Here is a 21,440-nt window from a genome sequence, read left to right as displayed (position 1 = left end):
CTGGCGACAGCTCCAATGGACCTATCGCTAAGCCACGCCCCGAAATAGAAATTGTCCAATCATATCACAGCAAAGGTCACAACAGGCAGAAAACTCGGACAAACAACTCGCTAATATCTGATGGTGAAAAGCTTCTAGAGTAAATATTCTTGTCTATTACTTGCTGTGGTAAATCAGAAATGTGCCAACTCCTGCCATTGTAAGTCATTGAATGTCATTCAGTCACGGTCGGTCAGTCAGTCACTGTCAGCGAAGCGTTGTTTGTTTGTCTGAGTTTTCAAAGGGGGCGTGGCTTAGCGCTAGGTCCTCAGGTGAACTGAGGAGGGGGACTAGAGGCCAGAGGAGGGGGACTAGAAGCCAGAGGAGGGGACTAGAGGCCAGAGGACGGGGACTAGAGGCCAGAGGAGGGGGACGAGAGGCCAGAGGAGGGGGACGAGAGGCCAGAGGAGGGGGACGAGAGGCCAGAGGAGGGGGACTAGAGGCCAGAGGAGGGGGACTGGAGGCCAGTACCTGAGCAGGGCGTTGGAGGGGACCTTCTTCCAGGGGAGGCCCTGCCTCAGCAGGTCGGAGGAGAAGGAGGGCAGGCTGAACAGGGACTGCAGGATGGCGTTCATGTAGCAGGTGTTTCCCAGGTTGGAGAATCTGCAGCAAACATATCACTCATTAAATATATACATATACTAATATATATAATCAGGGTTCGACGGTAACGCTTGCCCGTTTGTCCGGAGCAAGTGAAACATTCGCCGGGTTTGTTTGCGTGAGCCCGACGACGCTGCTGATCCTGGATATGCGCCAGACCAGACTAGATGATGGTGGAGTGAAGATATTATCAAAGCGTACGCGATGCGACGGGTGATCGACAGTCAAGTACGCTCTGATATTATCTTCACTCTACGATCATCTAGTCTGGTCTGGCACCTGCGCCGTCTGTTGTTCTTCCTGCACACAGGTAAACATATGCGGGATCTAGCAGCGTCGTCGGGCTCGCGCAAACAAACCCGGCGATTGTTTTACTCTGCTCCGGACAAATAAAACAGTGTTACTGTCAAACCCTGAGTTCATAGAAATTGTATTTTGTTACATTTTAAAGCTTCTCCTTTGTGTCAAGAAAGTAGATCTCAGACATTCAGAAGGTGGTTGCCACTGAAATCACAGATTCCATTCAAATACATAAGTTATCCAGCCCACATTTAAACAGACATAACATTTAAGTTGCTCTGGATATCCGCATGCCACTCTTGGTAAATGGACTGCACTTATGCCTTTTATCCAAAGCGCTTTACAACAGCCTCTCATTCACCCATTCACACACACATTCACACACCAATGGCGGCAAGATGCCAACTTTGCGATCATTAGACGGCGGCTGTACCTCCTGAGACACTATGAGGTCTCCTTACCCTTGCAGCGGGGGCTGGGACTGGGCCAGGGTGGAAGGTCTGGGCTTGTTCCAGCCACCGTAGTCCAGGTAGGGGCGCACCTTCTTGAAGGGGGTGGAGTGATTGGGCAACATGAGACTTCTTTTGGCAGAGGGCGGCTGGGTCGTACCGGACCTGGGGAAGGAACAGAGACACAACTTCAGGGGTGCCTCTTAAATCTCCCCACTCTTAAAATCTCCCCACTCTTAAATCTCCCCACTCTTAAATCACCTGCTGGTCAACTGAAACCAAGCAGCAGCAGGATTCCACCCAGATGAACAGTAGCCTGTCTTACCTGTCCAGATACAGGTGTCTCTGTGTATAATCATATGGTCTTACCTGTCCAGGTACAGGTGTCTCTGTGTATAATCACCTGGTCTTACCTGTCCAGATACAGGTGTCTCTGTGTGTAATCATCTGGTCTTACCTGTCCAGATACAGGTGTCTCTGTGTATAATCAGCTGGTCTTACCTGTCCAGGTACAGGTGTCTCTGTGTATAATCAGCTGGTCTTACCTGTCCAGGTACAGGTGTCTCTGTGTATAATCAGCTGGTCTTACCTGTCCAGGTACAGGTGTCTCTGTGTGTAATCAGCTGGTCTTACCTGTCCAGGTACAGGTGTCTCTGTGTATAATCAGCTGGTCTTACCTGTCCAGATACAGGTGTCTCTGTGTGTAATCAGCTGGTCTTACCTGTCCAGGTACAGGTGTCTCTGTGTATAATCAGCTGGTCTTACCTGTCCAGATACAGGTGTCTGTGTATAATCACCTGGTCTTACCTGTCCAGATACAGTTGTCTCTGTGTGTAATCAGCTGGTCTTACCTGTCCAGGTACAGGTGTCTCTGTGTATAATCACCTGGTCTTACCTGTCCAGATACAGGTGTCTCTGTGTATAATCACCTGGTCTTACCTGTCCAGATACAGGTGTCTCTGTGTATAATCAGCTGGTCTTACCTGTCCAGGTACAGGTGTCTCTGTGTATAATCACCTGGTCTTACCTGTCCAGATACAGGTGTCTCTGTGTATGATCAGCTGGTCTTACCTGTCCAGATACAGGTGACTGTGTATAATCTGTATAATTACCTGTCCAGGTACAGGTGTCTCTGTGTATAATCAGCTGGTCTTACCTGTCCAGATACAGGTCTCTCTGTGTATGATCAGCTGGTCTTACCTGTCCAGATACAGGTGACTGTGTATAATCTGTATAATTACCTGTCCAGGTACAGGTGTCTCTGTGTATAATCTGTATAATTACCTGTCCAGATACAGGTGACTCTGCGTGTAGTCTTTGGTCACCGATCTGCTGCCGTAGAATGACGTTGGCTGAAGCGGTGCTGGTGAAACTGATGAGAAAGCAAGACATCGTTCACTGGGTGGTCCTCAAACGGTACAGTCTGAGCTCAGTGTCTGGAGAGCTAGCTCAGTGTCTGGAGAGCTAGCTCAGTGTGTGGAGAGCTAGCTCAGTGTGTGTGTGTGTGTGGGTAGCTCACGACTGGAACACCTTACAGAACACCCTCAAACTCACCGCCCTCACCTCACTCACTGCTTTCAAACAAATCCTGCATCGAACCATAGTCGATCAATGCACCTGCTGATCACTAGGGGTGCAACGGTTCTCGGTTTTTTTACGGACGGTACGGTTTGCGTTCCACGGCTCAATTCACTAGTGAACCGTGACGGTTTTCGGTTTATGCTGCGATTTGGCTGCGTTCGTAAATTAGCTCTGAGAGCGCCGCAACAGTTTGAGGAAGCCCCGGATTCCTACAAGTCTGCGGTGTGGGGTCATTTCGCTTTTCCCGTTGAATACGACAATAAGGGGGGGGAAACAGTGGACAGAAATATTACTGTCTGCAAGCTCTGCTTAAAGCGTGTGCCATATGCAAATGGTTGCACCTCTAACATGAACCAGCATATTCGCCGCTACCACTCAACGATAACACTGACTGGGAGCAGGAAAGCCAGTCAGGCAGCGTCAGTGAGCAGACAGCAGTCTCTCTCTGATGCGTTCGGACAGACGTACACTACCACTTCAGAGAAACACAAAAAAATAACCAATGCAGTGGGGATGTTCATTGCAAAGGATTTGCAGCCCTTTTCGGTGGTTGGAGATTTGGGTTTTCGAAATCTGATAAAAACTCTCGAGCCCCGTTACAGTGTCCCCTCCCGTACATCATTCAGCACCAAAATAATCCCCGGTATTTACCAAACAACGCGCAGAGGCATTGAAGACAATTTGGCAAAAACACAGAGCTTTGCACTGACTACGGAGGGTTGGACCTCCCGGGCAACGGAGAGTTACCTCACTGTCACGGTCCACTACATGTCACCGGATTGGGAGATGAAGAGCGCAGTACTGCAAACTCGTCCACTATACGAAAGCCATACCAGCGCGCACCTGGCAGAGGAACTAACAAATGCAGTGACTGAGTGGAAGTTGGAGAGGCCAAACATAACAATTCCCGTAACAACAGACAACGCAGCAAATATCGTAAATGCGATCCATGAAGCTGGTGGACTGGGGCCACAGATCGGCTGCTTTGCGCACGTCGTAAATCTCGCCGCCAAGAAGGCAGTGGCAATAACCCCGGTGTCCCGCCTCCTGGGTAAGATCAGACATGCAGTCACTTTCTTCCACAAAAGCACCACAGCCCACCATATTCTGACAATATGTTAGATATGTTAGACTTACCAAAACACAAATTAATCCACGATGTCGCAACTCGTTGGAATACAACACATGACATGTTGGAACGCTATGTGGAAAGTGTTACTTTTGTAGTGTGAATTTGTTTTCCTCCTGTTTGTATACGGGCTACCAGCTGTCAAGGCTAAAGTGCACTTTTACTTTCGAAAGTGTTTATTTATTTTTGGACATTTGAAAGTGTTTTTTGTTTATATACAATTATATATACATTATATACATAACATATACATGTGTATGTTAAAGTTCCATATTATGTATAAGCAAAATAAAGTAAAGTAACAGTTTGTAAATAAATAGTAGCATTTGTTTCTGAACCGAACCGTACCGAAAACCGTGACCCAAAATACCGAACCGTACCGAACCGTGGGCCAACTGAACCGTTGCACCCCTACTGATCACCGTCTCTCACCCATCCCATAACCCATCACTGCCTCATTTTAAGTACCCCTGCTCCACTACCCCCGCTATCCCTCACCTCCGCTCTTCCTCACCCCTACCTCCTCCTTCTCTCTCCCCTCTCTCTGACTGTTAGTATTATAATGCATCTGTGTTTGCCAGTGTTTTATTGTTGTAAATTATTTAACCATGTTTTATTTCTAGCTTCTTGGTCAGGCTGCATTTGTAAATAAGAATTTGTTCTTACATGTTTGCCTGGTTAAATAAAGGTTAAATAAAAAATAAAAAATAAAAAAGCTCAGTGTCTGGAGAGCTAGCTTAGTGTCTGGAGAGCTAGCTCAGTGTGTGGAGAGCTAGCTCAGTGTGTGTGTGGGTAGCTCAGTGTGTGTGTGGGTAGGGTTAGGGTTAGGCTCCTGCGTGGGGAGACAGGTGAGTGTGTGTGTGTGGGTAGCTCAGTGTGTGTGGGTAGGTTAGGGTTAGGCTCCTGCGTGGGGACACACAGGTGAGTGTGTGTGTGGGTAGCTCAGTGTGTGTGGGTAGGTTAGGGTGTGTGTGGGTAGCTCAGTGTGTGTGGGTAGGTTAGGGTTAGGCTCCAGCGTGGGGACACACAGGTGAGCAGCCTACCTGAGCTGCGGTTGTCCTCCGCCAGCTTCAGTTTTTCTTTGCAGAGCAGCAGGAACTTCCTGGAGGGGTCCGAGGTGGCCTTGTTGTTGCTGAGGGAAACCATGTTCAGGTAATCACGTTACTGTTAACAACAGTTCATTACATGTTGAGGAATAGATTATTCTAAATGGCTTGATTCATTTTTCGCTTGCTTGACTGTCCAGTCGTGTAGGGTGTTCACAGAACATTTTGCTTTCAGTCTTTTAGTCCATCACATAGAGAATTGTATGAGAAAAACAATGGTCCCAACCCCATGATTCTATCATGTATGGTTCAAAAGTTATCAAGGTTGACCTCTTCACATACACATGCCAATTACTGGAATTAATCTCAACAGAATCTAGAAGTGGTCACTGCTATGCAGAAATGGAACGCACATTATGAAATTCAACTTTAAACTTTAAAAACATGTTTACACAAACCTACACATCATTCTTTTCAGACCAATTCTAAGAGGACTATTAACAGCAAATGGGGAAATGTATCACACAATTCATAGTGAGCCAGCTGACGTTACAAGTTAGCCAGACCAGTATTACTCCTGCCCTATTTCCCTTGTTTCTTTTGAAAACTACTCATAGTAAACTTTTATTTAATAATTCTGATACAGTAAATGTTATTTAACAACTCATAGCTCAAAATGCCGCAACACACGAGAAAGTCCAAGCCGTCCTCTCCTCCGGACCCAGAATCTGTGGAGACAAGCGAGCCAGCGAACATGCTGAGTCAGGCTATGGAGGACCAACGTCTTTTCACTGAAAACCAATTCTCTGGTCTGAACGACAAACCAATTCTCTGGTCTGAATGAACGACAAACCAATTCTCTGGTCTGAATGAACGACAAACCAATTCTCTGGTCTGAACGACAAACCAATTCTCTGGTCTGAATGAACGGCAAACCAATTCTCCGGTCTGAATGAACGGCAAACCAATTATCTGGTCTGAATGAACGGCAAACCAATTCTCTGGTCTGAACGAACGACAAACCAATTCTCTGGTCTGAATGAACGACAAACCAATTCTCTGGTCTGAATGAACGGCAAACCAAACCAATTCTCTGGTCTGAATGAACGGCAAACCAATTCTCTGGTCTGAATGAACGACAAACCAATTCTCTGGTCTGAATGAACGACAAACCAATTCTCCGGTCTGAACGGCAAACCAAACCAATTCTCTGGTCTGAATGAACGGCAAACCAATTCTCTGGTCTGAATGAACGGCAAACCAATTCTCCGGTCTGAATGGCAAACTCGACGCAATCAAGACCGAGCTAGCGAACTGTACTAAAGACGACGTGCAGAAACTCCGCGGCGGTGAATGCGCTGAACTTCGCAAAAAGACGGAGAAACTAAACTAAACTAAAGCTGAGGAAAGTACCGTTGATAACCATGCTAACCTCGAAGCTAAGCGGTTTAGACGATCGTATCCGACGTGACATGTCAGCATTATGGGAATACCTGAGGGAGACGCGGTCCAATACATCTCCTCACATCTGCCCAATCGTTCCCCAACGTACATGTTGTCACGTCGGCTAACGGCGCACGCACGAACTCTCGCGAGATTAAACCGTAGAAGAAAGTACTGATACCGTTCAACAAGTCAAGTAAATGAATAAATCAATTAAAGACATTTAAATAATTGCCCTAATCCTAACCCTATCACTATAAAAAAATATATAATAAAAACAATATATATATACAAAACAAAATATATACAGTACAGGCCAAAAGTTTGGACACACCTTCTCATTCAATGCGTTTCCTTTATTTTCATGACTATTTGGTACATTGTAGATTCTCACTGAAGGCATAAAACATACTCGCGTATAGATTACATTTTCATTTCTTCATCCACTTCTGAATTACATGATGCATTAATGTTTCCTTGTCCACTTTCTGATCACTGTGTCACTATGGTCACATTGACTTTAGCTAATACACCAACTAAAGCAGCACGCTGGCGCTTCAATACAACCCTTCTGAAAAATATTGATTATTGTACTTATTTTAGGAGCGAGCTTGATAAATGTGTATCTGAGAATGTTGGTAGTGTTGATGACCCTCGTATCTTTTGGTATGCGTTGAAAGGGTGTATCAGGAACATTTCAATATCTTTTTCATCCCACCTTAACAAGACTCGGTTGGGCAGAATTGATGAGATGGAATCCGATCTTGCAACACTGGAAAAACAGCAGCAGATATCTTTCTCTGAAACTAGGGACCGGAATATCCGTATTACCAAATTAGGACTTAACTCTCTTCTTAGACGACGAGCTGAATTCTTAATCCATAAGACTAGACAAAATTATTATTTTAACGGCCCCAGACCTAGCCACCTCCTAGCCCTTGGACTGAAACACGACGAAAAATTCTCAACCATATCAACTATCAAGCCTAGTGATTCTCATGATACCATCTCCGACCCCAAAGCAATTAACTCTGAATTCCGTAACTTCTATTGTAAGCTATATTCTTCCGAGGTCATTCTAGACAGGGACAATTGTAAAACTTTTTTGCAGAGCCTAGATCTTCCCTCCCTGAATAAGGACGAATCTGACCAGCTGCAGACTCCAATATCCCTGGAGGAACTGATAAACGCTATTCAAAAGATGAAGAAGGGTAAATCGCCGGGTTGGGATGGCATCCCTCCTGAATTCTACCTTACCTTCTGGGATGTGTTAGGCCAATTCATGTTAGACATGATTACTACTTCTGTTGAGAAAGGGTGTTTCAATAGGGACACCAACTCTGCCATTCTATCTCTCCTTCTAAAACCTAACAAGGACCCCACCCTCTGTAGCAGCTACAGAGCATTATCAATATTGAATGCCGATGTAAAGATTTATGCCAAGGTGCTGGCCTCTAGACTTGACGTGCATATGACCAAACTCGTTCATCATGACTAGGGATGGGACGATTATCGTGATTATCGTTAATCGCGATAAAAACACCCGCGATAACTTAATCGTGGAGAATTTTAATTATTTCAATAATCGTATGCTATAAATAAATAGTAATATAATTGCGAATCCTCACATGAGCCGCGCGCGAATATCCTCACATAATTTGTCTCGCGCTATTGTTCAGCCTGCATGGGTAACGTGACTGTCAAATCAGCTTTGTCAGTCAGTCACTAACGTATGCTAGCCTCACCATGGCTGCATCGGCCCCTTGTCCATTGTATCCTCCAAATAAAAAAGTTAAATCTGATGTGTGGAACTACTTTGGCTTCACAAGTCAAGAACGCCAGGATGAAGAGCCAACATGCCGAACTTGCCGGAGGAAAGTGTCTGCCCCGAGGGCAAACACGTCCAATTTGCATGTGCATCTCCGTGACCGTCACCCTGCGTTGTACTCTGAACACCAGGTAAAATTAGCCTTGCTTTACTAGTTAGTTAACATAGCAAGTGACTGTGAAATTCATCTGAATGCTCGTTAGCAACATTATGCACTGTGTGAACGTGCGGATAGCCTGTAGCTATCCTACTGTATACCTGCCCAGCTCACGTCACGAAAGTGTCCTTATCTAGCCAGTCCGGACAACGGACAGCTCTCAAATGGATTGAAATGAATGGATACGGATAGACTACGGGTGTGTGTGGCCACGGCATCCTAGCCAGTCAAAAATAATTTTCAATATCATAGAATTCGTTCGAATAGTCTCAGTGAAAAACAAATCATACAGTGAATTAACATTAAGTAGACAGAGCATCTTTGATTACAGCTTGTGCAAAATAATGACAAGGTTGAATAATAGAAGTAATGAATTAAAAGTATATAATAGAAGTAATGAATTAAAAGCATCTGCTATGATTCACCGTGTCATTATTATATTTTATTATTCACTTTTGCACAAGCTGTAATCAACAGCCTATAGCCTATGAATAACAAATGTAATGATCACTATTCTGCTATGTGTCTGTTATGAATAACTAATGTGATCCTCAACATCCATGCATCATACTGACTTTTTATTTTTTCTTCTAGTCTTCAGCAGCAGCAACCAAACAGACTGTGCAGCCAACACTAAAGGAGACTCTGCAAAAACAGGCTTCATATGCACCAACTTCAAAGAATGCCAAAGATCTCAATGTGGCAGTGGCATACTTCATCTCAAAAGAAATGATGCCATTTCAAATAGTGGAAAAGCCTGGCTTTTTAAAAATGATGAAAACCACTGCTCCACTATATAAGGTGCCGACACGACAGTTCTTCTCCAGAACAGAGGTTCCGCGATTGTATAATGAGGTGAAAGCTGACGTGACCAAAAGGGTGGCACAGGGCACCTGGTATGCTGCCACCACTGACCTGTGGACGAGCAGTGGAGGCGGGGGTGAACCATACATAAGCTTCACCATACATTATGTATCCCCAGAATGGAAACTAGAATCCAGCTGCTTGGAGACCCTGCTCTTCTCACAAGACCACACTGCTAATAACATCCTTGAGATGGTGGAGAACATGCTACAAGAGTGGGAAATCAAGAAAGAGCAAGTAGTGTGCATCACTACAGATAATGCATCAAATATGCAAAAAGCCTTTGAGAAGTTCCCTGACCTGTGGCTTGGGTGCTTCGGCCACAATCTAAACCTCGCCATCACAAAGATCCTGAAGCACAAGCGCGTAGATGCTGCTGTCCGAGCCTGCCGCCACCTTGTCCAGGGTTTCTCCAGGAGCTGGAAGAGGAAGAGAGAGTTGAAGGCTAAGCAAACAGCTCTGGAGCTCCCACAGAAGTCAATGATACATGACGTGGTTACTCGGTGGGGATCAACATATCAGATGTTGGAACGGTTCCTCAGCCAACAACAGGCAATCAGTGCCACACTGGCGGCAGAAAGAGGGGTATGGCACCTGATGCCAAAGGACTCCGACATCACCAGTGTTTCCTCTACATGCATTTCATCGTGGCGGGCCGCCACGATGGAATTTCCTCCGCCACCATGCAGATTTCTCAAAAAAAAAAAAAAAAAAATCTCCAAAAAAAACAAAAAAAAAAAAAAACATTTTAGCTGATTAAAATATATCTGATCCTAGATCAGCGCTATAATGGATGTTGACTAAAAGTGCACCTAAATCCACGCCCATCTCTCTCTAACCGCTGATCCAAAATCAGATTAATGACATTCAGTTGACGACGTGACACAAGGGCTCCTGATTGGTCTAAATGTGAACTGTGGTATTATTGTTATTGTGTACAGGCCACCGTAGTGACATCCGGGGGGTATTCCATCAACATCGCTAAAGGGAAAATCCAGGTTTAGTCTGATAAATCTCGCGAGAGTTCTTACAAATATCCAGGCATGCTTGAGTGTGTTGTTGACAATCGTTCATGTCCTTCATTAAACGTTTAGCTTTGTCATTTGATACGCCGCCTACGACTACCATCTCTCTGCACTACAGTAAACAGTTAATCAGTAACGTTAGCCGCTTTTGTGCTCATGTAGGCCTACTTCGTATTATATTATAGCTGATGATCTTTGTGTGTGTATGTGACTGTCAGTCACAAGTTTATATTCTGTATATTCATTTTTTTTTTTTTTTGGCCATCCTCTAGTTTTGGCTGTGATTAGAAAAAAAAAAAAAAAAAAAAAACGCTGTTTTGAGCGCGCGTGCGCGTCGGCACTACCCGCCACCATGGTAAAAATTCCTGGAGGAAACACTGATCACTGTTATTGAACAAGTGTGTGAGCTCCTTGGCCCTCTCAGCCAGTTCACCGACGCCGACACCGACTCAGAGACCAGGGTCACACTCTCTGCCGTCAAACCGGTCCTGGTGCACGTCAAAACAGAGATCCTCAAGCAGAACGATGAAGACCCGGCACTGGTCCAAGAGATGAAGAGGATGATGAGGGAGGACCTTGACTCAAGATATTCGATGAAAGCAGAGAGAATTATGGATGTAGCGTCTTTCATTGATCCTCGCTTTAAAGAAAAATTCTATGAAGATCTTGAAGGCACAACAGACAAGTGTACAGGAGGCCCTGCAACTGGCACCTGTAAGAGTGAGACAGGAGGAGGAAGGTCAATCTCAACCTACAGAGCCCGTCGCCACCCCCCCTAACCAAAGCAACAAGTAAGGGCCTGGCTGGGTTGCTGAAGAAGATCACTGCAACCAGGCAGCAGAGATCTGAAGATGAACACAGAAACCCAGAACAACAGGTGAGATGAAATGATGATGACATCTAGATTATTTATTTATCCCTGGGGAGAGGGGGAGGAGTTACTTTGTCAACTGCATGATATGCAACTGATTATGAACAAAAACAGATTAATGTTGCTATTACTGTTGTGTGTGTCATCATGACAGGTGAGAGCAGAGGTGAAGGTATACATGTGTCTTCCATCCATTGAAGCTGACGAGGACCCGTTGCTGTGGTGGCGTGGTCACACAGGAGAAATGCCTCACCTTTCCAGGGTTGCACGCAGGCTTCTATGCATACCTGCAACTAGTGTTCCTTCAGAGAGAGTGTTTAGTGCCAGTGGGCACATACTCACACCTCTCCGAGCACAGCTAAAGGCAGAAAAAGTGAACATGTTGACATTTTTGCACTTTAACCTATCTTGAAGCTTTCAAGTCTCTAAGCCACAAGGCTAGCACTCAGTTTGATGACAGAAAAGTGTCAGTGTTCAAGTTTTGTTTGACAGTATTTTTTTCCTTTATTTATGCAGGGATACCTTATAATTTATCATTACCTTATTTAAGATTTTATTAAAGATTTTTTATTTTTTTGTCAAGATGTTTTTAAAATGATGTTAATGTTATTAACATGATTCAATAAAAATACAACAAAATCTAAGTTAAAGTGATTACAGTGTGTTTTATTGGCATTCCCCCCCCCCCAAAAAAGTTTTTTTATTTTTTGCAATTCTCACGATAATATCGTGGATCGCGATTATTTTGCCTACAATAATCGTGACATGACATTTTCTAATCGTCCCACCCCTAATCATGACCAAACAGGCTTCATAAAAACTCGCCAAGCTGCGGACAATATTCGTAGATTGCTCCATGTACTCCACTTCTCTCAGGATATTAAGTCTCCATTACCTGATATTAAGTCTCCATGACCTGAAGGTAGTACTACCCAAGTTCTATCAGCATGTTAAATGTGCAACAAGAGGAGAAAAAACACTGGACAAGGTATACACCAACATCAAGCTTGCTTACAAGGCTAGACCGCTAGCTCATCTAGGCATGTCTGACCACGTGTCAATCCTCCTGATCCCAGACTACACTCCCATGAGGAAAAGTGCTCCCATCACCACTAAGACTGTCAGAACCTGGCCAGCAGGGTCCGCTCCACTGCAGATCTGCCTGAATGACACCTCATGGCAGGAATATGAGCATGAGGACCTGGAACAGTTCACGTCTTCGGTTCTGAACCACATAGTGAACTGCACCAACTCAGCCACCGTGAACAAACGTGTCCGGGTCTACCCCAACACGAAGCCATGGATGACTGTGAAGGTCCAAAAACTGCTCAAGGAGAGGGACAACGCCTTCTCAGCGAAGGACACACGGCTGTACAGCACCACCAGGGCTAACCTAAAGCGTGGCATCCGGGAGGCCAAGGCAGACCACAGAGAGAAGATTGAGGAATGCTTCCTGAGCAACGACTCCAGGCGGGTGTGGCAGGGGGTTCAGCACATGACAAACTTCAGAGCCAACAGGCCAACAGGCCACAGCCGCGGAGGACGACCCCCTGCTGGCGGAAAAGCTGAACTCCTTCTACGCCCGGTTCGACGAGGGGCGAACGGAGGTAACCACAACACAAACACCACTCTCTCCAGCTCTCAGCAGCCTCACCCTCACAGAGCATGAAGTGAGACGCGTGCTGAAGGCGGTGGACCCCAGGAAAGCCTCAGGGCCGGATGGAGTCCTGGGACGGGTGCTGAGGGACTGCGCCGACCAGCTGGCCGGGGTTTTCACCAACATCTTCAACCAGTCCCTGTCCCAGGCCACCATCCCACCCTGCCTGAAAACCTCAACTATCATCCCAGTCCCGAAGAAAAGCACGGTGAGCTGCCTAAACGACTACCGCCCGGTGGCACTCGCACCAATCATCATGAAGTGCTTCGAGAAACTAGTCCGGGCCCACATAGTCACACGCCTCCCGCCCAACCTGGATCCATACCAGTTCGCCTACAGAGCCCACAGGTCCACAGAGGACGCCATCACGACGACTCTCCACTCCACTCTATCCCACCTGGAGAGGGGAAACAGCTACGCGAGACTGCTCTTTGTGGACTTCAGCTCTGCCTTCAACACCATCCTTCCAGACAGGCTAGTGACCAAACTACTAGACCTGGGACTATCACACTCTATCTGTGCATGGATCAAGGACTTCCTGTCTGACCGCCCCCAGAGGGTGCGGGTGGGCTCCCACACCTCCACAGCCCTCAGACTCAGCACTGGGTCCCCCCAGGGCTGCGTGCTAAGCCCCATCCTCTACAACCTCTACATCTACGACTTCACCCCCGTCCACCCCAGCAACTCCATCGTAAAGTTTGCAGACGACACCACCGTGGTGGGCTGCATCTCGGGGGGGGGGACGAGGCGGCGTACAGGGATGAGGTGGAGCAGCTGGGCAAGCTGTGCAAGGTTAACAACCTGCTGCTGAACCAGTCAAAGACCCAGGAAATCATCGTGGACTTCAGGAGGAAAAAATCTGAGGTCGAGCCCCTGCTCGTCGATGGAGGGAGCGTGGAGAGAGTCTCAACCCTCCGATTCCTGGGGGTGCACATACAGGATGACCTGTCCTGGAAGACCAACACAGCAGCCATCATCAAGAAGGCACAACAGCGGCTCTACTTCCTGAGAGTCCTCAGGAAAAACCACATCAGACAGGAGCTGCTTGTGACCTTCTACCGCTGCACAGTGGAGAGCATCCTCACCTACTGCATCTGCGTGTGGTTCTCCAGCTGCACAGCCGCAGAGAGGAATGCGCTACAGAGAGTCGTGAGATCGGCCCAGAAGATCACCAGCGCCCCCCTCCCCTCTCTGGAAGAGCTGTACAACACACGCTGCCTCAGGAAGGCCTCCAAGATCTCCAGAGACCCATCCCACCCTGGGAACGAACACTTTGTTCGGCTGCCCTCGGACAGGCGGTTCAGGACCATGTTCGCAAGGACAAATAGACTGAAGCTCAGCTTCTACCCCAGGGCCATTCAGATAGATAGACTTTATTTGTCATTGCTACAGTACAGGTACCAAACAACGAAATTTAGGAGGGGAGGCTCCCCTGGTGTTTAGGAAGGGAAAAAGAAACACATTTTGGAAAAAGCATAGATGCATAAAATCACAAGAAGGTAAGGAGCTGGTTTACATCAATAGAGGCTATGTACACAATCCACTGTACTATACTGCACAGATAGTCAACTAGGGTTGTCATAGGGTTGTCTGTTCACAAGAAAGTATTTTTTCACATTATTTTAAAGTGTCACAGTTTGCAGGCTTGAAAATGTACATGTTTGTGCCTCAGCACTAGCTGCCATACAATCCGTCCGGACTGTCCTGGGCCCAGAACTTAGGCCTTTTCTGTGTTCAGGGCCTTGACGGCCCTGTGGTAGAAGCTGTCCTTCAGTCTGTTTGTCTTAGCGGCCGGGGTCCTGAACACAGCAAAGACCTAGGTTCTAGGCCCTGGACAATCTAGACAAGTTGATGGCAGCTACTAGATTGTAATCAAGTGCAATACTGAAACACAACTGTGAACATTTCAAACCTGCAAACTGCGACACTTTAAATGAATGTGCAATAACACTATGTGCAATATGACAACCCTCGGGTACATAAGGTTCAGAGATAGGAAATGTTAGAATAGGTATAGCATAGCATAGAGTACAGCACAGTGTTTTATTTGTATAGTATAGTATAGTGGATAGTGTACATAGCCTTTATTTATGTAAACCAGCTCTTTTCCCTTCTTGTTTTTAGTTTTTTTCCTAGCACCAGGGGAGCCCCCCCTCCCAAATTTCGTTGTATGGTACCCTGGGGACAATCTCTATATACCCATGAGCTTCACACGATGTTAGATGTGGGAGTACAGACAAGGGGTTTAGTCTCTAAATTATACTAATTTACTAGAAGCTTCCTGTAAACCTCTTGCTGTTCACCAGGTATGGGAGAGAGACCTTGCTTTTTCTGATGGGGATATTGATTGGATGACTGTTTGGGACAATCTGGATATCACATCTAAAAATCCTAATCATAAGCTTATTCACCTTAACTTCTTACACAGGTTATACCTCACTCCGAGAAGACGCCACCTCATGAAAATCATACCCCCCTCAATTTGTGATCTGTGTTCACTCGGTCATGTGGGCTCCTTTTTACACATGTACTGGGAACGTCCTGGGGTGGCGGCATTTTGGAAACTAATATCTTCCACTTTATCTAACCTATTGGGGATCCATATACCTTGTTGTCCGAGATTATTGATCTTGAATGATACTTCATCATTGGATCTGTCAGCTTCCATGTTTCGTGTTTTATTTGCTGGTCTTACCGCAGCCAAAAAGATGTTAGCATTACGATGGAATCCTCCACATACTCTTACGCGTAAACAATGGCTGCTGTCTTTCCTGGACATACTATACATGGAACAATCTATAGCCAGAATACATGGAGCTAAAGAAAGGACAAGGGGGGGGGGGGGGGGGGTTACTCATGTGTTTATAGTGTGTGTGTGGGGGGGGGGGTGTAAGATAAGGGAAGAAAAAAAATATCAGGACAGACACTTATTTTGTTTGGTGTAATAATGTGAGTTTTTCATGTGTACTGTTTTGCAATAAATAATTGATTACAAAAAAAAGGAATATATTCTTCTAAATGGCTTGATTCATTTTCGCTTGCTTGACTGTCCAATCGTGTTCACACATCATTTTGCTTTCACTTTAGATTAAAGGAAATGAGTCTGGGTGGGTAGCTCAGTGTGTGGAGAGCTAGCTCAGTGTGTGGAGAGCTAGCTCAGTGTCTGGAGAGCTAGCTCAGTGTCTGGAGAGCTAGCTCAGTGTGTGGAGAGCTAGCTCAGTGTCTGGAGAGCTAGCTCAGTGTCTGGAGAGCTAGCTCAGTGTCTGGAGAGCTAGCTCAGTGTGTGGAGAGCTAGCTCAGTGTCTGGAGAGCTAGCTCAGTGTCTGGAGAGCTAGCTCAGTGTGTGGAGAGCTAGCTCAGTGTCTGGAGAGCTAGCTCAGTGTGTGGAGAGCTAGCTCAGTGTCTGGAGAGCTAGCTCAGTGTGTGGAGAGCGCTAGCTCAGTGTGTGTGTGTAGCTCAGTGTGTGGGTAGCTCAGTGTGTGTGTGTGTGTGTGTAGCTCAGTGTGTGTGTGGTTAGCTCAGTGTGTGTGTGGTTAGCTCAGTGTGTGTGTGTGTGTAGCTCAGTGTGTGTGTGTGTAGCTCAGTGTGTGTGTGTGTGTGTGTGTAGCTCAGTGTGTGTGTGTGTGTGTAGCTCAGTGTGTGTGTGGGTAGCTCAGTGTGTGTGTGGGTAGCTCAGTGTGTGTGTGTGTAGCTCAGTGTGTGTGTGTGTAGCTCAGTGTGTGTGTGTGGGTAGCTCAGTGTGTGTGTGTGTAGCTCAGTGTGTGTAGCTCAGTGTGTGTGTGTGTGTAGCTCAGTGTGTGTGTGGTTAGCTCAGTGTGTGTGTGGTTAGCTCAGTGTGTGTGTGTGTGTAGCTCAGTGTGTGTGTGTGTGTGTAGCTCAGTGTGTGTGTGTGTGTGTAGCTCAGTGTGTGTGTGTGTGTGTGTGTAGCTCAGTGTGTGTGTGGGTAGCTCAGTGTGTGTGTGGGTAGCTCAGGGTGTGTGTGTAGCTCAGTGTGTGTGTGGGTAGCTCAGTGTGTGTGTGGGTAGCTCAGTGTGTGTGTGTGTAGCTCAGTGTGTGTGTGTGGGTAGCTCAGTGTGTGTGTGGGTAGCTCAGTGTGTGTGTGTGTAGCTCAGTGTGTGTGTGTGGGTAGCTCAGTGTGTGTGTGTGTAGCTCAGTGTGTGTGTGGGTAGCTCAGGGTGTGGAGAGCTAGCTCAGTGTGAGCTAGCTCCGGGTTCCCACACCTTCTGAAACATCACATTCAAGCACCTTTCAAGGACTTTCAAGACTCAATTGCCTCAAATTCAAGGACCCGACACAGCATAGTTTGAGACAGATCTAGATGAGAATGTATATAATAGGAACCCTCCGCTCACAGACAACAACTAAAAAGAGAGGCTTGAATGTGTGAACACTAGATGGTCTCTTGCCTTGTCTACCACAGCACAGCAAAACATTATATTGTGAAATATGTGTAAAGTTAAGCAATACAGAGACTTATTTAATAGTTGACGAGCTAAGTAAAACATTTTTTAAAATACAGTACAGGCCAAAAGTTTGGACACACCTTCTCATTCAATGTGTTTCCTTTATTTTCATGACTACCGTATTTACATTGTAGATTCTCACTGAAGGCATCAAAACTATGAATGAACACATGTGGAATGACAAAAAAGTGTGAAATAACTCTAAATATGTCTTATATTTTAGATTCCTCAAAGTAGCCACCCTTTGCTTTTTTGTTGTTAATAAAATGTATTTTTGTTGTTGTTAATAAAATATATAATAATAATATTATATATATATATATATAATAACATATTATTATTAACACATATTATATTTAATATTATTATTATATATTTTATTAACAACAAAAAAGCAAAGGGTGGCTACTTTGAAGAATCTAAAATATAAGACATATTTAGAGTTATTTCACACTTTATTGTTAAATACATAATTCCTATGTGTTCATTCATAGTTTTGATGCCTTCAGTGAGAATCTACAATGTACCAAATAGTCATGAAAATAAAGGAAACGCATTGAATGAGAAGGTGTGTCCAAACTTTTGGCCTGTACTGTATATATATATTTTTTAGAGAGAGAGCGGGGAATTCAAGCTCTTTCAATGACCCATGTCTATTTTCAAAAACTTTTAAGACCTTGATTTATTTTTCTCAAATTCACAAACTTTCAAGGATTTCATGGAAACCCTGGAACGGGGAAACGGCCGTCGTACCTGGAGGAGTCATTCTCCTTGGGGTAGTCCTCAGTCAGGTCGCTGTCAGAGTTGTGGAGCCGCTTCCTCTTCTCACTCCTGGTTGGGCAGACGGGCCGTTAGTTATGGACCACCAGAACCACCAGGTGGACACAGAAGCAACATAGTTTAGAGGATAATGGTTCATGCGAGGCTTTATCAAAACAAGTGAAACATTTCAATCATGCATGAAGAGGGTGAGGTGAGAAAAGCAGTGTTGGTCGGGGGAGGTGGAGAAACACCTGTGTTCTTTAAAAGGGACAAGTGTTTGTGTGCGCTTGTACGTGTAACTGCATGCTGTCCAACAGAGAAATTCGATTCAATAAAAGGCAGGGTTCCACAGTAACGCTGTCCGGAGCAAGTAAAACATTCACAGGGTTTGTTTGCTCGAGCACTACCACGCTGCTGGATCCCGGATCTGTTTACCTGTGTGCAGGAAGAACAGACGGCGCAGGCGCCAGACCAGACTAGATGATCGTGGAGTGAAGATATTATCAAAGCGTACGCGATGCGACGGGTGATCGACAGTCACGTACGCTTTGATAATATCTTCAATCAAACCAGATCATCTAGTCTGGCCTGGCGCCTGCGCCGTCTGTTGTTCTTCCTGCACACAGGTAAACAGATCCGGGATCCAGCAGCGTCGTCGTGCTCGCGCAAACAAACCCTGTGAATGTTTTACTTGCTCCGGACAAGTAAAACAGCGTTACTGTCGAACCCTGAAAGGTCATCAATGTCGTCATCACCATCATCACTACCACCTACCTGTTCTCAGACAGCGAGCTGCGGGCCGGCGTGGAGGTCACTCTGCTGGGGCTGCCCAGGGGTCTGCGGGGCGTGGTCTCCTCCCTGGCGTCCACGCTCTGCCGTCTCTGGGACGTCTGGAACACAGGGTATATACAAATCAAAATCAAATCAAATCAAATTGTATTTGTATAGCGCATTTCTTACAAGATGCAACTCAATGCGCTTCACACAATGAAAATGTTCAGTCAATCAGTCAATCAATCAATCAATACTGACAGAGCCGCGAGCAGGCAAAAGTAAAAAACCTGTATACTATGTAGCCAGGAAAAATTCCCTTGCAGCCCTCTACCAATAGAGCGACTACTAGCCAGTTTGCTTACCAGTACCCAGCGGTCCCCCAGGGGAGGCCAAGGACCACCGGCACAAAGCAAGCAAGCAAGGGCAAAAACCTGTACACCATGTATCCAGGAAAAATTCCTTGCATATTATCGGCGTACACACTGTCCATAAATTTAGTGTTATATTTGCATCGTTCTGCATCCAGTATGGTCACAGGTCCTGCCAAAAGAGAAACTTAAGCACAGTTATGATGCAACAACACAATAGAGACAATAAGTCTATACAGGAGTCTTGAGGTTAATTTCAATACCTTTCTAAGACTTTTTAAAGACCTTGTCAATATTTTTCCAGACCTCACCGCCACTTGGAGCTGTAACCGTTCACATCAGTGACACCTTTAACTTAACAGTTTTAGTTTGCAATAGACTAGACCACTATCATACAACACAATTTCCGGTTCATCTTTGTTTTTTAATAAAAACTGATAAATTCACGAACTTTTACTAAATGTTTTTAGGACTCAAACACTTTGGACAGAGTCTAATTCAGAAAAATACCTACAAAATTCAAGACTTCATAAAATCGTGATAAGACTTTTTAATACTTATTAAGGGTCTTGATTTTCCCAAAATTGATTTATCAACTTTTAATACTTTTCAAGACACCGCGGATACCCTGAGTAAGGCTAACGTAGCAGACGGGTCCCGTACTCGTGCATAATACGCCCCTGCGGCCCAGGCCGATTAAACACTACTCTCTCTCCACAGTAAAGTCTGATTAAACACTACTCTCTCTCTCTACAGTAAAGTCTGATTAAACACTACTCTCTCTCCTCAGTAAAGTCTGATTAAACACTACTCTCTCTCTCTACAGTAAAGTCTGATTAAACACTACTCTCTCCACAGTAAAGTCTGATTAAACACTACTCTCTCTCTACAGTAAAGTCTGATTAAACACTACTCTCTCTCTACAGTAAAGTCTGATTAAACACTACTCTCTCTACACAGTAAAGTCTGATTAAACACTACTCTCTCTCTACACAGTAAAGTCTGATTAAACACTACTCTCTCTCTCTCCACAGTAAAGTCTGATTAAACACTACTCTCTCTCTCTACAGTAGAGTCTGATTAAACACTACTCTCTCTCTCTACAGTAAAGTCTGATTAAACACTACTCTCTCTCTCCACAGTAAAGTCTGATTAAACACTACTCTCTCTCTACAGTAAAGTCTGATTAAACACTACTCTCTCTCTACAGTAAAGTCTGATTAAACACTACTCTCTCTCTCCACAGTAAAGTCTGATTAAACACTACTCTCTCTCTCTCCACAGTAAAGTCTGATTAAACACTACTCTCTCTCCTCAGTAAAGTCTGATTAAACACTACTCTCTCTCTCTACAGTAAAGTCTGATTAAACACTACTCTCTCTCTACAGTAAAGTCTGATTAAACACTACTCTCTCTCTCTACAGTAAAGTCTGATTAAACACTACTCTCTCTCTACAGTAAAGTCTGATTAAACACTACTCTCTCTCTCTACAGTAAAGTCTGATTAAACACTACTCTCTCTCTCTACAGTAAAGTCTGATTAAACACTACTCTCTCTCTCTACAGTAAAGTCTGATTAAACACTACTCTCTCTCTCTACAGTAAAGTCTGATTAAACACTACTCTCTCTCTCTACAGTAAAGTCTGATTAAACACTACTCTCTCTCTCTACAGTAAAGTCTGATTAAACACTACTCTCTCTCTACAGTAAAGTCTGATTAAACACTACTCTCTCTCTACACAGTAAAGTGTGATTAAACACTACTCTCTCTCTCCACAGTAAAGTCTGATTAAACACTACTCTCTCTCTCTACAGTAGAGTCTGATTAAACACTACTCTCTCTCTACAGTAAAGTCTGATTAAACACTACTCTCTCTCCACAGTAAAGTCTGATTAAACACTACTCTCTCTCTCTACAGTAAAGTCTGATTAAACACTACTCTCTCTCTCTACAGTAAAGTCTGATTAAACACTACTCTCTCTACAGTAAAGTCTGATTAAACACTACTCTCTCTCCTCAGTAGAGTCTGATTAAACACTACTCTCTCTCTCTACAGTAAAGTCTGATTAAACACTACTC

General features: G+C 45.0%; 1 protein-coding gene across 1 annotated transcript in view; it reads right to left on the bottom strand.

Annotated features, from left to right (window-relative positions):
• The window catches only part of usp37 (ubiquitin specific peptidase 37), a 67,813-nt gene that overhangs the window by 26,468 nt on the left and 19,905 nt on the right, over nucleotides 1-21,440 (bottom strand). Inside the window, exons 5-10 of the mRNA XM_080526630.1 lie at nucleotides 18,992-19,107; nucleotides 18,209-18,286; nucleotides 5,145-5,233; nucleotides 2,676-2,763; nucleotides 1,404-1,556; nucleotides 511-642 (exon numbers count right to left, since the gene is read on the bottom strand). Of these exons, the coding sequence (XP_080382756.1) occupies nucleotides 511-642; nucleotides 1,404-1,556; nucleotides 2,676-2,763; nucleotides 5,145-5,233; nucleotides 18,209-18,286; nucleotides 18,992-19,107 (656 nt within the window). The remainder of the gene's footprint in view (nucleotides 1-510; nucleotides 643-1,403; nucleotides 1,557-2,675; nucleotides 2,764-5,144; nucleotides 5,234-18,208; nucleotides 18,287-18,991; nucleotides 19,108-21,440) is intronic.

The sequence above is a fragment of the Nansenia antarctica genome (genome assembly GCF_963989245.1).
Source record: "Nansenia antarctica genome assembly, chromosome: 3".
NCBI classification, from domain to species: Eukaryota; Metazoa; Chordata; class Actinopteri; order Argentiniformes; family Microstomatidae; genus Nansenia; species Nansenia antarctica.
Note: the sequence above shows the minus strand (reverse complement) of the source record. Positions and strands in the feature narration are given on the sequence as shown.